Genomic DNA, 12,755 nt, shown 5'->3' with positions numbered 1-12,755 from the left:
TGATTATTATATGGTGGTGTTTTAGTGCTCAGGCTTCCATGAAAATTATGCTATTAGACAGGTAAATGAGTCATTTGAATATCATCTGATAACTAGAGTAGCAAAGGATCCATTTTTTGAAAGAGGGTTATATGTTTTTCCATATGAGGTAGTATTTCTCAAATCATCATTTGTTTGGTTTATTGCCCTCTGTGCATGAGGTAACACACAATCATCTGACCATAGGGTATAAGACTATGTAATCATCCTCATTCTGTGATTCAACAGGCCATAGCTACAGTATATATGAATCATGACAGCAAACCCTACCATTGTAATAAAGATGATCTATTCCCAAACAGTATTACATATACGTCCTTGCCCCACTATTACAATTACACTCTGTCCATGATCCCTCAACTCATCAACCCTATTCAACAACATATAGAATGCAACTATGCACAGGTATACACTTGCATTCCAACTAAGCACCCTGCCAATAAAGTCACCTCCACCCATTGTAAAACCACCACTAATACTTGTCCATTGAATCCCCTATAATTGTGCCTTAGAATCTTGATAAAGGATAAAAGGGGATCTAATCCATAATAATTGTCATGGATTTTTATACGGTTTTTAAAAATCAACCCAACACCAGTCCTTAAAAAAAAACTTAACAAAACGAGGTATAGTATACAGCGCAAAATAAGTGTGCACACAAACTCACTAGGAGTAGAACAATCACCAAACACGATCGTTAACAGAGATCACAGAGAAAAGGGTTAGGAGTGCCAAATAAAGGCTTAAGTGTGCACATAAAATACACATCTAAAATGTTAACAAATTTATTAAAACAAAAAGTGTTGGAACATACGTATTAGAACGAAATGTAACAGACATAAAATAGGACGAAAAAATGACCAGTTCAAAAAAGTGTACACTATAGTGGTGTCAATGACCCAAATGAACTTAAAAAAAATGAGCATAAGGATATGCTGATGTGAAAAATGCTGATGTGAAAAAGAAAGGAGATTTTTTTTTTAAATAAAAAAATTAAAAAATAAATATATATATATATATATATATATATATATATATATATATATATATACAGGGAGTGCAGAATTATTAGGCAAGTTGTATTTTTGAGGATTAATTTTATTATTGAACAACAACCATGTTCTCAATGAACCCAAAAAACTCATTAATATCAAAGCTGAATAGTTTTGGAAGTGGTTTTTAGTTTGTTTTTAGTTATAGCTATTTTAGGGGGATATCTGTGTGTGCAGGTGACTATTACTGTGCATAATTATTAGGCAACTTAACAAAAAACAAATATATACCCATTTCAATTATTTATTTTTACCAGTGAAACCAATATAACATCTCAACATTCACAAATATACATTTCTGACATTCAAAAACAAAACAAAAACAAATCAGTGACCAATATAGCCACCTTTCTTTGCAAGGACACTCAAAAGCCTGCCATCCATGGATTCTGTCAGTGTTTTGATCTGTTCACCATCAACATTGCGTGCAGCAGCAACTACAGCCTCCCAGACACTGTTCAGAGAGGTGTACTGTTTTCCCTCCTTGTAAATCTCACATTTGATGATGGACCACAGGTTCTCAATGGGGTTCAGATCAGGTGAACAAGGAGGCCATGTCATTAGATTTTCTTCTTTTATACCCTTTCTTGCCAGCCACGCTGTGGAGTACTTGGACGCGTGTGATGGAGCATTGTCCTGCATGAAAATCATGTTTTTCTTGAAGGATGCAGACTTCTTCCTGTACCACTGCTTGAAGAAGGTGTCTTCCAGAAACTGGCAGTAGGACTGGGAGTTGAGCTTGACTCCATCCTCAACCCGAAAAGGCCCCAGAAGCTCATCTTTGATGATACCAGCCCAAACCAGTACTCCACCTCCACCTTGCTGGCGTCTGAGTCGGACTGGAGCTCTCTGCCCTTTACCAATCCAGCCACGGGCCCATCCATCTGGCCCATCAAGACTCACTCTCATTTCATCAGTCCATAAAACCTTAGAAAAATCAGTCTTGAGATATTTCTTGGCCCAGTCTTGACGTTTCAGCTTGTGTGTCTTGTTCAGTGGTGGTCGTCTTTCAGCCTTTCTTACCTTGGCCATGTCTCTGAGTATTGCACACCTTGTGCTTTTGGGCACTCCAGTGATGTTGCAGCTCTGAAATATGGCCAAACTGGTGGCAAGTGGCATCTTGGCAGCTGCACGCTTGACTTTTCTCAGTTCATGGGCAGTTATTTTGCGCCTTGGTTTTTCCACACGCTTCTTGCGACCCTGTTGACTATTTTGAATGAAACGCTTGATTGTTCGATGATCACGCTTCAGAAGCTTTGCAATTTTAAGAGTGCTGCATCCCTCTGCAAGATATCTCACTATTTTTGACTTTTCTGAGCCTGTCAAGTCCTTCTTTTGACCCATTTTGCCAAAGGAAAGGAAGTTGCCTAATAATTATGCACACCTTATATAGGGTGTTGATGTCATTAGACCACACCCCTTCTCATTACAGAGATGCACATCACCTAATATGCTTAATTGGTAGTAGGCTTTCGAGCCTATACAGCTTGGAGTAAGACAACATGCATAAAGAGGATGATGTGGTCAAAATACTCATTTGCCTAATAATTCTGCACTCCCTGTATATATATATATATATATATATATATATATATATATATATATATATATATATATATAGGGGTTATAAGGAACAAAAGTCCTTATGTGAGACAGTAAAGTCCTGTTAAGTCCATATATATATATATATATATATAAAGAAATCCAGATAGCAAAGATCTTAAATCCAAAGGGCAGGTCACAGTGTAGAGGGCATGATATCCTAAAACGATCGCAATTCCATAAGGTACCTGTTAAAAAAACGGAAACAAAAAAGTGCAGAAATCTGGGGAAAAAAGGTAATAGGCTTACCGGGTACATATGCAGGAAACTCGGGCTGGTCAAAAAGAGTCAACGCGTTTTGGCCTTTAGTAAGGCCTTTTTCAGGATAATTGTCTTGAAAAAGGCCTTACGAAAGGTCAAAACATGTCTACTCTCCTCAAAACGTCACAAAACCCATAAAATATATATTACAAAGTACAGTTCCACTCATAACAACACACTTATACCAAGATAAATATAAAAAAATGTTAACATAATCAATATATTTAATTCTAATATTGTTTGTACTTTCTTTTTAATCCCAAAAAAATTTACGGGAAGTTGACTCCAAAAATGTATCTTGCATGATTCAGATATATCAAACAATTTTAGATAAAAAAATAGTTCAATGTAAAATTGCTTCAATTTGAATCATGAATTCATATTTTTAGATTTCACGACTATTAAAAAAGTGTTAGAAATAGATATTCTTATATGTGGGTTGCATGGATTTCACTCAATATCAGCAGATACTTGAGAATAATGTTGAGAAAGCAGTCAAAAAGTTGAAGTTACGCCGGGGCTGGATATTTCAACAAGACAACGACCCAAAACACTGCTTAAAATCTACTCTGGCATTTGTGCAGAGGAACAAGTATAATGTTCTGGAATGGCCATCCCAGTCCCTAGACCTGAATAGCATTGAAAATCTGTGGGGTGATTTGAAGCGGGCTGTGCATGCTCGGCAACCATCAAACCTAACTGAACTGGAGATGTTTTGCAAGGAGGAATAGTCCAAAATACTTTCATTCAGAATCCAGACACTCATTACAGGCTATAGGAAGCGTCTAGAGGCTGTCATTTCTGCTAAAGGAGGCTCTACTAAATATTGATGCAATATTTCTGTTGGGATGCCCAAATTTATGCACCAGTCTAATTTCGTTTTGATGCATATTGCACATTTTCTGTTAATCCAATAAACCTCATTTCACTACTGAAATATTACTGTGTCCTTCAGTTATTTGATAGATCAAAAAGAAATTGCTGATCCAAACACCCAATTATTTATAAATGAAAATCATGGAAATTGTCAGGGGTGCCTAAACATTTGCATACAACTGTATGTATATATATATATATATATATATATATATATATATATATATATATATATATATATATATATACACATATATATATACATACAAAACACAGAAGGGGACTGCACTCCTAGACCGTACAGGGTACACATCCCATGACCCTGCAACATGCCCAGCCTTGGGTGCTCAGTCACAGGCAGTTAACCCCAGACAGGTCTGGGTGCAAGAACCATAGGGGAAATTACAGAGATAGCCAGGGCACTTGCTAAGACAGCAGGTAAAAAGCAGTATATTATAAATTTATAACTGTTGATACCCACTATGTGTTTTGTGTGTAATGAATATAGAGAATGTTATTCAATGATATTAACTGAGATACTAATTGGTTAAATGGAATAAAGGGTTAATACAGCTAATAAATAGGTGAACCTGGCAGCTAAACAATTAGTCCTGATGAGGCCCAGAAACTACCGCAGTGCAAGTCAACGTGATAAGAATACTGCAAACAAACAAATTTCTAGGGCCAATATGGCAGCATGGGAAAAAGCTCTACAATGGGACATACAATGATCACCTTCTGCTGCCCGTAGAAAAAATATAACAAATGCTCAAAAAGCCCTTGAATGGGTAAACAATCGTGAATGCAAGAAAAAAGTTTGCACAAACATCACTTATCAAGATAACACAACTTACAACCATTCACTATTTAATGAAGACAATGTCCAGATGTACACATGTGTGCAACTTCTGCATGGCTAAGCATTTTCCACATGAACAACCAAGTGATAAGCTCTTTAATAAATGTTGGAATAAAGGCAAAGTCAAATTACCTGACATACAAGTTTCACCACTGATCCAACAACTAATGACTGGACATCACACACATTCATTGATGCATTGGCTTTTGCATCAATGGGAGCAAACATTGCACCACCTTCAGGATATGGACCATACTGCTATAGAATATATGGACAAATCTATCACCGATCTGGTGCCTTGCACCCAGAAAATGATGATCAACGGCAAATTTATTCTGACAAATATTGTTCTATTTTCAACTTGAGGGTCTGCACCATACCCCATTCTTTATAAAGAATAAAACTGAGCTTGACTGCCCTGTTTTTTGGAGGTATTTTTGCACATCTATTATTCTAAAATCCCTAATATTTTTGATATTAAAATTTAGGTATATTTAGTAAGAATACTCTCCCTCTTCATTTTTATTAATATTTCCCATTTTTTTTAGGAGCAAGAGAGGATTCCCATAGTCTCCATTCTTATATTGGGATAGAGTTTTTTAAGTGTCGAATTGGTATATTAATACACATATTTCTTTAAAGGGACATTTGTGTATAATTTCTATTTGTATCATTCTGGACTTTGTGAGGGTCCATCGTTTGGGAATTTAGGGTTTGGTGGTCTCTGCATCTTTTTCATAAATTTTTCTCACTTCTTTAAGATATTAATAATGACATTTACTCTTTCTGATGAGCAATGGAAAGCTGAACTAAAAGAAACACTGGATAGTAGTAATCTAGAATCTAGTGAGACTGAAAGTTTTTTGGCTTTAGAAAAGGAACTGCATCTCTAAACAGGTGAAAGTGAGAGCTGAGAATTCTAGCCTATCAAATTATATTGATAAAAAATTATTCCTAGAGGTCTAAGACTTTTTCTTGACCCAGGATTTAATGTGAGAGAAGAGGAAGGAGGTCTAGAGTTCATAGAGGAATGGAATGGGAAACTATCCACCTGTGCTTTGGATTTGATTGAAATGCTAGTAAAAAGGAACAATAAAAGGCTTGAAAAAATTAAATTGATGTAGAAGTGGCATTGAAAACAGTGAATAAATGTGAAAAATACCCTTTTTTTTTTTTTTTTTTTTTGGTTCAAAAACGCAAATAAATCTGTTTTATTCAGATTTAGGTATTACATACAGTAAATAATTTATTTTCTATTTTGGGTACAACTATGAAAAAAATAAGACACACTTATCAAATTCCAGTTCAATGTTGATAAGAGTGATAGAAAGTTATTACTTTGTTGTTTTTTTCTGTTATTTAAATATACTTTTTTTCTTTCAAAATTTAATTTTGAAGAAACTTTAGAAACTGTGCAACTTACAAATTAATTTCCTTCAGCATCAAAGGGTGTCACAAATTAAAGTGCCATTGACCTCAATGGTACTGGAGGAGTTTATAAAACAAACTGCAGAAATAACAAATTATGTACACATTCTGAAATATTACACATGTTCAAGTCACTTGTTAACGGGTATAAAAGATTATAGAAAGCAGGAGGTGCAAATGTATCTAGTGAAGCGGTGAGTCAATTTTATGTTTTCTTCTCCATGCGATTCTATGTACTTATCAGATTACAGTAGAGACTTGTTCAAACTGAAGCATACAAGTTAGGAAAAGCTCAAACAATGGTGGAAGGACTTAAGGAAACGTTGCGTGTATTTGCAGAAATATACGGCTTGTTGATAAATCTTGGTTTTTCTGCAATAGGAGATATTATGCTGGAGCTGTTCCTGTGTCCTTGAAGAGCATATGCTGTAGAACCATCACAAGGAGAACCAGCATATTCAGATACGTTTTCCTGGGGATTATAGGACACACATCCACTATCAGAGCCACTGGACCCAGCACCAGACATGCATTGTGAGGATTCAGTACTCTCTGTTGTCATGGAGGGTTGGCTGCTGCTAGTCTCATTCTCAAGCTCATCCTCTTCAAGGCAACTGCTGGTCTCAAATGGTCGGTTGTGGGACAACATTCCTGGCAGGACAGTTTGGTTAACATACATATGCAGATTAAGTGGTCCCAGCAGTGAGGCAGAGGAAGGGCCACGTGTGGAGTGTACAGAGCTACAGGTAATAGGCGCTTGGGTCCTCTTGTAAGGATCGAAGTGGTCAAACAAGGACACTGCAATCGATGCTCTGGTCCTTGCACCTCTCCCTTTCATGATGTAATCAATAGCTCTGTTGTTGATTGCTGCATCACTTGGCTTTATGTCCAAGAACGGCTTATTACCAACCCCCATGGATACCATCTCCTTCATGTGAATCTCTTTATTCCTGGTAGCCTGCTGCCATAGGATTTTAGCAATGTCACTGGTCCATGCCTGCTTAGTCTCAGGGCCAGCTGCCTGAATAATGTAAGTGTCATTAGATTTGCGCCTTCTAAACCAAATTTCAAAACACAATCTGCTGTCTCCAGAACTTTCAGCCAACCCGATGTCTGCTGTTTTATAGGAATGCTTGTAGATATAGTAAGCAAGTCCACCCTCAATTCTCTTAGGCTTGCTGAATAAGATAAGATCCTCAAACAAAAAGATATGTCTCTGGCACTTCTTACGGCCCAGCCATACTATAAACTCGTCTTGCCTAACAAGCTGTCCTTGCTCCTTCAGATTCACATCACAATCACGGATGGCATCCATTGCCAGCAGATCGTTGCCATGGTGAAGCTGGAACTTGACCATCTCCTCAGCTGCTCTCAGGTAGGCAAGTTCCTGTTCCTGAGCCTCTCCGCATTCCTTGATAAGGTCCTTCAGCAGCAGGGCGTATTTGCTCATCCTCTGTATTGGTTTCAGGAGATACGAAGCTAAATCCATCTTGTCTCCAAGCTGACACTGCTTATTCTTAAAAAATATATTCCCGTGGCTAGCAAGCAGAAGATCTGATCTGGGTTTGTTCTTGTTGTACAGAGCGTACATTCTAAATTGGTCTTTATGTCTGAGGAAGCAATGGGTGACTCGCAGGGGGTGGTTACAGCAGCTCTCCAGCTCTCTGAGGAAGTACTGGCTGTGAAAATCACGCAGTTTCTCTAGGTTCCCGAATATGATACCACGCTTGCCACATAGGTCTTGAGGCAGGTCCAATCTCTCCATCTCTGGAAAGTAGTTCTCTGTTATATACCATAAGGAGCGAACATACTCCCTTTCTGTTGTTACCATCTCATCAATGATATGTCGGAATTTACTGCTGCGTGTCCTTCCGTCAGATGAGATGCTGCTTCTCTTCTCACTGAGAAGGCGTTCTGATGACCAGTCCAATGGCAAGGGCTGCCGGGGACTGCAGGGCCTGTCTACTCACTTCCAGTAATTTAATGAACACTCCTGTGTTACCTTTTCTACCAGGTTCGCTCAACCTTCTTTGGCATCCATAAGTCCCTCCCTCACTGTTAGGGAGGTCAAAACTCTGGGCCTTTCTTAGTAACCTTCTTGTTATGGGACGTGATTGGACATTTTTCTCATTCTGAAGGCTGCAGACACCATAGAACTTGCATTTGAGAGAGGGCTATTTTTTGGAGATTTCTGCTCACAGTGAGACCCCACCAGCTCTGATCTGTTCTCAAGTACCTTTCCAAGTTTACTGTCCCTGCTGCAGAGAGGGGAGTTAAGCAACTTGTTCTGAAAATAAGACATGTTGCTGCTCTTCTCTGAATGCATTTTCTGGTCTACACTATCTGAGTGTCTGCGTTGTGAAAAAGAGCCCGGAGATCTTTGCTGCATAGACAATTACCTTTTCACCCACAAAGCTGCCTCCAGTTTCTTCTCAAACACTTGCCGGGCCTCCTGGCACTTGGACCATGCAAACTTCCACTGCTTAGTAGCTCTTTCATTTTGCAGTTCACAAGCTAATTCTCTCATCTCTTCAAACTTCTGTTCATCAATCTCTGGGTGCTGAGCTTTGTAACATTCCAAGCTCTCAATGGCAGCTACACAAAGGTCTGGGGAATTACAGTCATTCAAGGTAATAGAGGCAAGGTGACGCATTCCCTCCAAAGCCCATTCGTAAGCCTTGTCAAAAAACTGATACAACACCACAGTTTTCTCAACCCTGGTGCGGGCTTCTTCCAGCCTCCACGAGAAATCTCTCAGTTTGTCCTTGCACCTCTGCAGCTTCACTCTGTACTTTTGAATCTCAGGGGACAATAGGCTTTGACACTTTTCTGAGATCTGCATCATCTCCTGAGCCCTCCTGCAGTATTCAAGTGCCACAACATAAAATTCCTGGAAACGTCACTGTGTTTGGAGAAGAACTTCCAGGGAATCCTCCAGAACAGCGCACTCCCTCAGTAACCGCTCACCAACATTCTCTATCCAGCTGCCAACCTCACAAAATTGTTCTTCAAAGGCATCAAACTCGATGACCAGTTCCATTTCTTGTATGCGTTTATTAGACAACTTGACAAGACTGTGCACACCCTCAACCACACGATTATATAGCTCAGCTGCCATGTCCACTGCTTCCCTATAGTCCTCCGTCAGGGTCACACAAGACTCTTCCTTCCTCAGTCTAGCTAGGATATTGCCTCCCTCTGTCTGCAGTCTCACCAGTCATTTGTCCTCCAGTACAGTCTTCATCAGCTGCCCGAATCTCATCAGGAGATTACTAGCTTCCTCTGCCTTTTCTGGCAGCGAGCTGATGTGCAGACTCCTGATTGCGTTCTGGAGAAAGTTGTAGGCATTGTGACAAGCCTCCTGCAGGTGCTCCCACTTCATTTGAAACGCTAGCCAGTCTTTATGGCAGTACGGCAATGATCCATCAAACTCCAGTGGGAGAAGGGGTTTCTCGATGTGCTTGTGTAAGAATTTTGTTGAAGTCAGAAGATCAAACTGCACTCTGTGAAGCTTCTCCCCTGATAACACCAGATCTTTTTCCACCAACAGCAAAACTCCATGGATGCAGTTGGGTACAGCAGCCTGCACGATATGAAAGGCTTTAAACAAGGCAGGAACCGGAGAGCATTGGCGCGCATCCACAAGCAGAGTCAGCCCTAATGCACGGCGTTGCTTCTTTGGAATGCTGTAGAAATACAGGAATAGGCGCCCCAGCTCTGCAGATGTACAATTAGGGTTTAGCCAGGCTGTGTTCCTTGTACTGATTATCACCACTGCATGTCCATTTCTGTCCCGGGTTCCAGGAAGAGAGACAATTCCACTCACTAGGACTTCAAGGTTGACATCTCTGGCCAGAGTGGGTAGCAGGTGAACTGGACTTCGCCATGAGATTGAAGGACAGAGACCTTGTTGATAGGATACAGATGCTACCGAGTGTAGTGCATTGTCTGCTATCTTTTCAACATATGTGATCTGTTCTGTCTCAGTCACAACATGTGAAAGTTGTTCCTCTGTACTCTTCTCACAAAGGCGTTGATGTTCTTCTGTATCCTCATGAAGAGTCTCTAAAGGCATTAGCACTATATCTGAACCAGACACTGAATGTTCCGTATGAGGCAGACAGTTCTGTAAATGGTCATTTATGTAAGATATTTTTCCATCCTTACTTGGGTCCTGTTCAACTAGCGTCTCTGGAAATAGTCTTCTCTCCGACCTGATATCCTCAAAGTCTCTGACAACAGATTCTATAATAACACCTTCAGCATTTTCTTTAATTATACTGGTGTCAGTTATGTCCAGTTCATTGTTTATAGAGGCACATTGGCTGTGTTCCTCTGCAACCAGAGATGTGTCCCTGACTGAGGAGCATAGAATGGTAAGGCCAGATTTTCCATCTTGATCTTCCCCTCCTTTAGTCAAGGCTTCTTCTGAACCTACCACATTTTCAGATTCTTTTCTATCTGTTATTTCTAACTGACAAATATTTTTATTCAAAGAACTTAAAGGCACATTATGATCGATATCCCCAGTACTAAGCACTTGCTGGGAAGATTCCAAGACCTCAATTAGTAGATCTTGTCCACTGTAATGGTCTGTGGCAGGTTGTTGTTGTAAACCACCTGTTGCCCTCCTGACATCTTCTATAGCATCTGTAAAGATGTTTCCACCTTTCAGTTGTAATAAAGTAAAAGATAAAAGATGTACTACTTTGACTGAGTTTTAAATCTGACTGTTTACATATTTGTGTGCTATTAGCTTCTCCAGTACCACTGTCCAGCTTTATTTGGGCAGATATCATAGATATATCTTCATCCATCAAACATTTACATTCCAGACTATGCATTTGGTTGCAAGCAGAATAGATCAAAGATTGGAATTCCTGGGGATCACAGGATTTGGAATCTTGTATGCCAGACTCAATCACCATATGTCCAACATAATCTGGTGAGCTAGATTCCAAAGTTCTTTCTGAAAAATGTGTAATATGACTAAAGCTTTGGCCCATAAAAGTATTGCCATTAGACTGTAGAAGAGAGCAAGGAGTTGTATTTACTGATGAGCATTCTAACCACGAGGAGCTTGGTTGACTGTCTCCAATCACAACAACTGTCTGTTTATTTTGTGTCCATTGTGTGTTTTTTTGGGTGACTTTTGAAGTTTAAGGCTATAGACTGAGTAAGGGAACCCATCTGAGGTCCTAATCTCTGCACAGAGATATCTGCTAATTCCACATATTCTCCTTCAATTTCACTATTCGATTCCACAGTTTTCACTTCCAAAGTTATATGTTCTGGAGCCTGGAAATCACTACTGGCAGAAGCTATTTGACTCTTATCTTCTTTTCGCTGGATAATCGAATCCTCCATATGGAGCTGTTGTCTTTTGTTGCTCCCAGGAGTTGACACTTCAGAGTCCTGTTCAAGTGTTGGAAGCTTCCCTACAAATTCTGGATTCACAACCCTATCCCAGGGCACCCTGAACAGATGGTTATCAGACGTCAAAAGGCAATTCTCTAAAGAAGTTCAAATCCATCTCAAATTTATGAATTCTAGCCATTCCAGAGTAAAGATAGAGGTATAGGACACCTCTGGAACCACCAGTTCCTCAATGTTAGGTAGATCATGAGCCAGACATTTTAAGACTATTCTTGGTGTCTTCCTTAAATACGGCACCACCTGGAAGTAAAAAATCTCCGGGCTCGAGTAGTCTCCAATCTATAGACGCCAATTGCAGGACAACCTTTTCATTAATGCAGAGAGGCCAACCAGCATGTCGGAACAACAGCCCACAGTACTGCAAACAGGCTTCCTGCTGCAGATCTTGTAGGATGCGCTTGGCGGGGATGAGAAAATCAATAAGGTAACTAAGCCCGTCTCCACCACATCCAGGACCTGACACAGCACCGTGGTAGTGGTGACCTCAAATGGAGGGTAGAGTGATGAGAGAGTCTTCTGAATACAGTTATCAAGAGACTTGGAGTCCTAAATGTATACAGCGTGGAGATGTCACACTAGAGACATGCATGGACAAGGCAAGTCTGTGGTGCATATTAGAGGGGTTACTCTAAGACGATGCTGAGAAGATGGTGCCCCCATGACTGCATGCTCCCAGCGGCCCGGTTGCCTCCGGTTACACCGCTGCCATGTTACTACTGACTGAGCGTCGTAACTCGGAGTCATGGAGCCAGGTGTCAATTCAATACCCAAATTTTGAAAAACTAAATGAAGAAACTAAAAAGAGTATTTCTAGATTACAAGCTGAAATTAAAAGTAGAAAATGCAGGAAATTATACAGTGATCAAGATGATTATAAAAAAAATAAAGTATATGTGTATAGATTTGACAAAGGTTCATATGACTCTGGAACAGATGCATCTGATTTGGAATCAGATGTTGAATCACGCTCAAACAATGGGGGTGGTCCAAATACAAACATAGACCGAGGAGGAGGGGGCAGAAAGAGGAGGAAATATAGAGAATCAGATCCAGCAAGAGAAAAGGTACCCACAAAGACAACAGAGAGGTGGTGGGGAAGGAGGAATGAGAGGCAGAGCAAGAAACCGGAGGAGGAGATACAGAGTAGAATAAATAGATAGTAAATCTGTCCTCTTTTAAATTGAACCTAGCTCATGTAAACG

General features: G+C 39.8%; 1 protein-coding gene across 1 annotated transcript; it reads right to left on the bottom strand.

Moving 5' to 3' along the window:
* Positions 1–6,275: 6,275 nt before the first annotated feature.
* On the bottom strand, positions 6,276–12,213 carry LOC128658059 (puratrophin-1-like). The gene is given in 8 exon segments (XM_053712506.1): positions 6,276–8,079; positions 8,317–8,375; positions 8,517–10,785; positions 10,886–11,253; positions 11,255–11,805; positions 11,807–11,997; positions 12,000–12,099; positions 12,181–12,213. Coding segments are annotated over 8 exon segments (5,241 nt in total). The 3' UTR covers positions 6,276–6,409.
* Between the last annotated feature and the right edge of the window lie 542 nt (positions 12,214–12,755).

The sequence above is a fragment of the Bombina bombina genome, chromosome 4 (assembly GCF_027579735.1).
Source record: "Bombina bombina isolate aBomBom1 chromosome 4, aBomBom1.pri, whole genome shotgun sequence".
Taxonomy (NCBI): Eukaryota; Metazoa; Chordata; class Amphibia; order Anura; family Bombinatoridae; genus Bombina; species Bombina bombina.
Note: the sequence above shows the minus strand (reverse complement) of the source record. Positions and strands in the feature narration are given on the sequence as shown.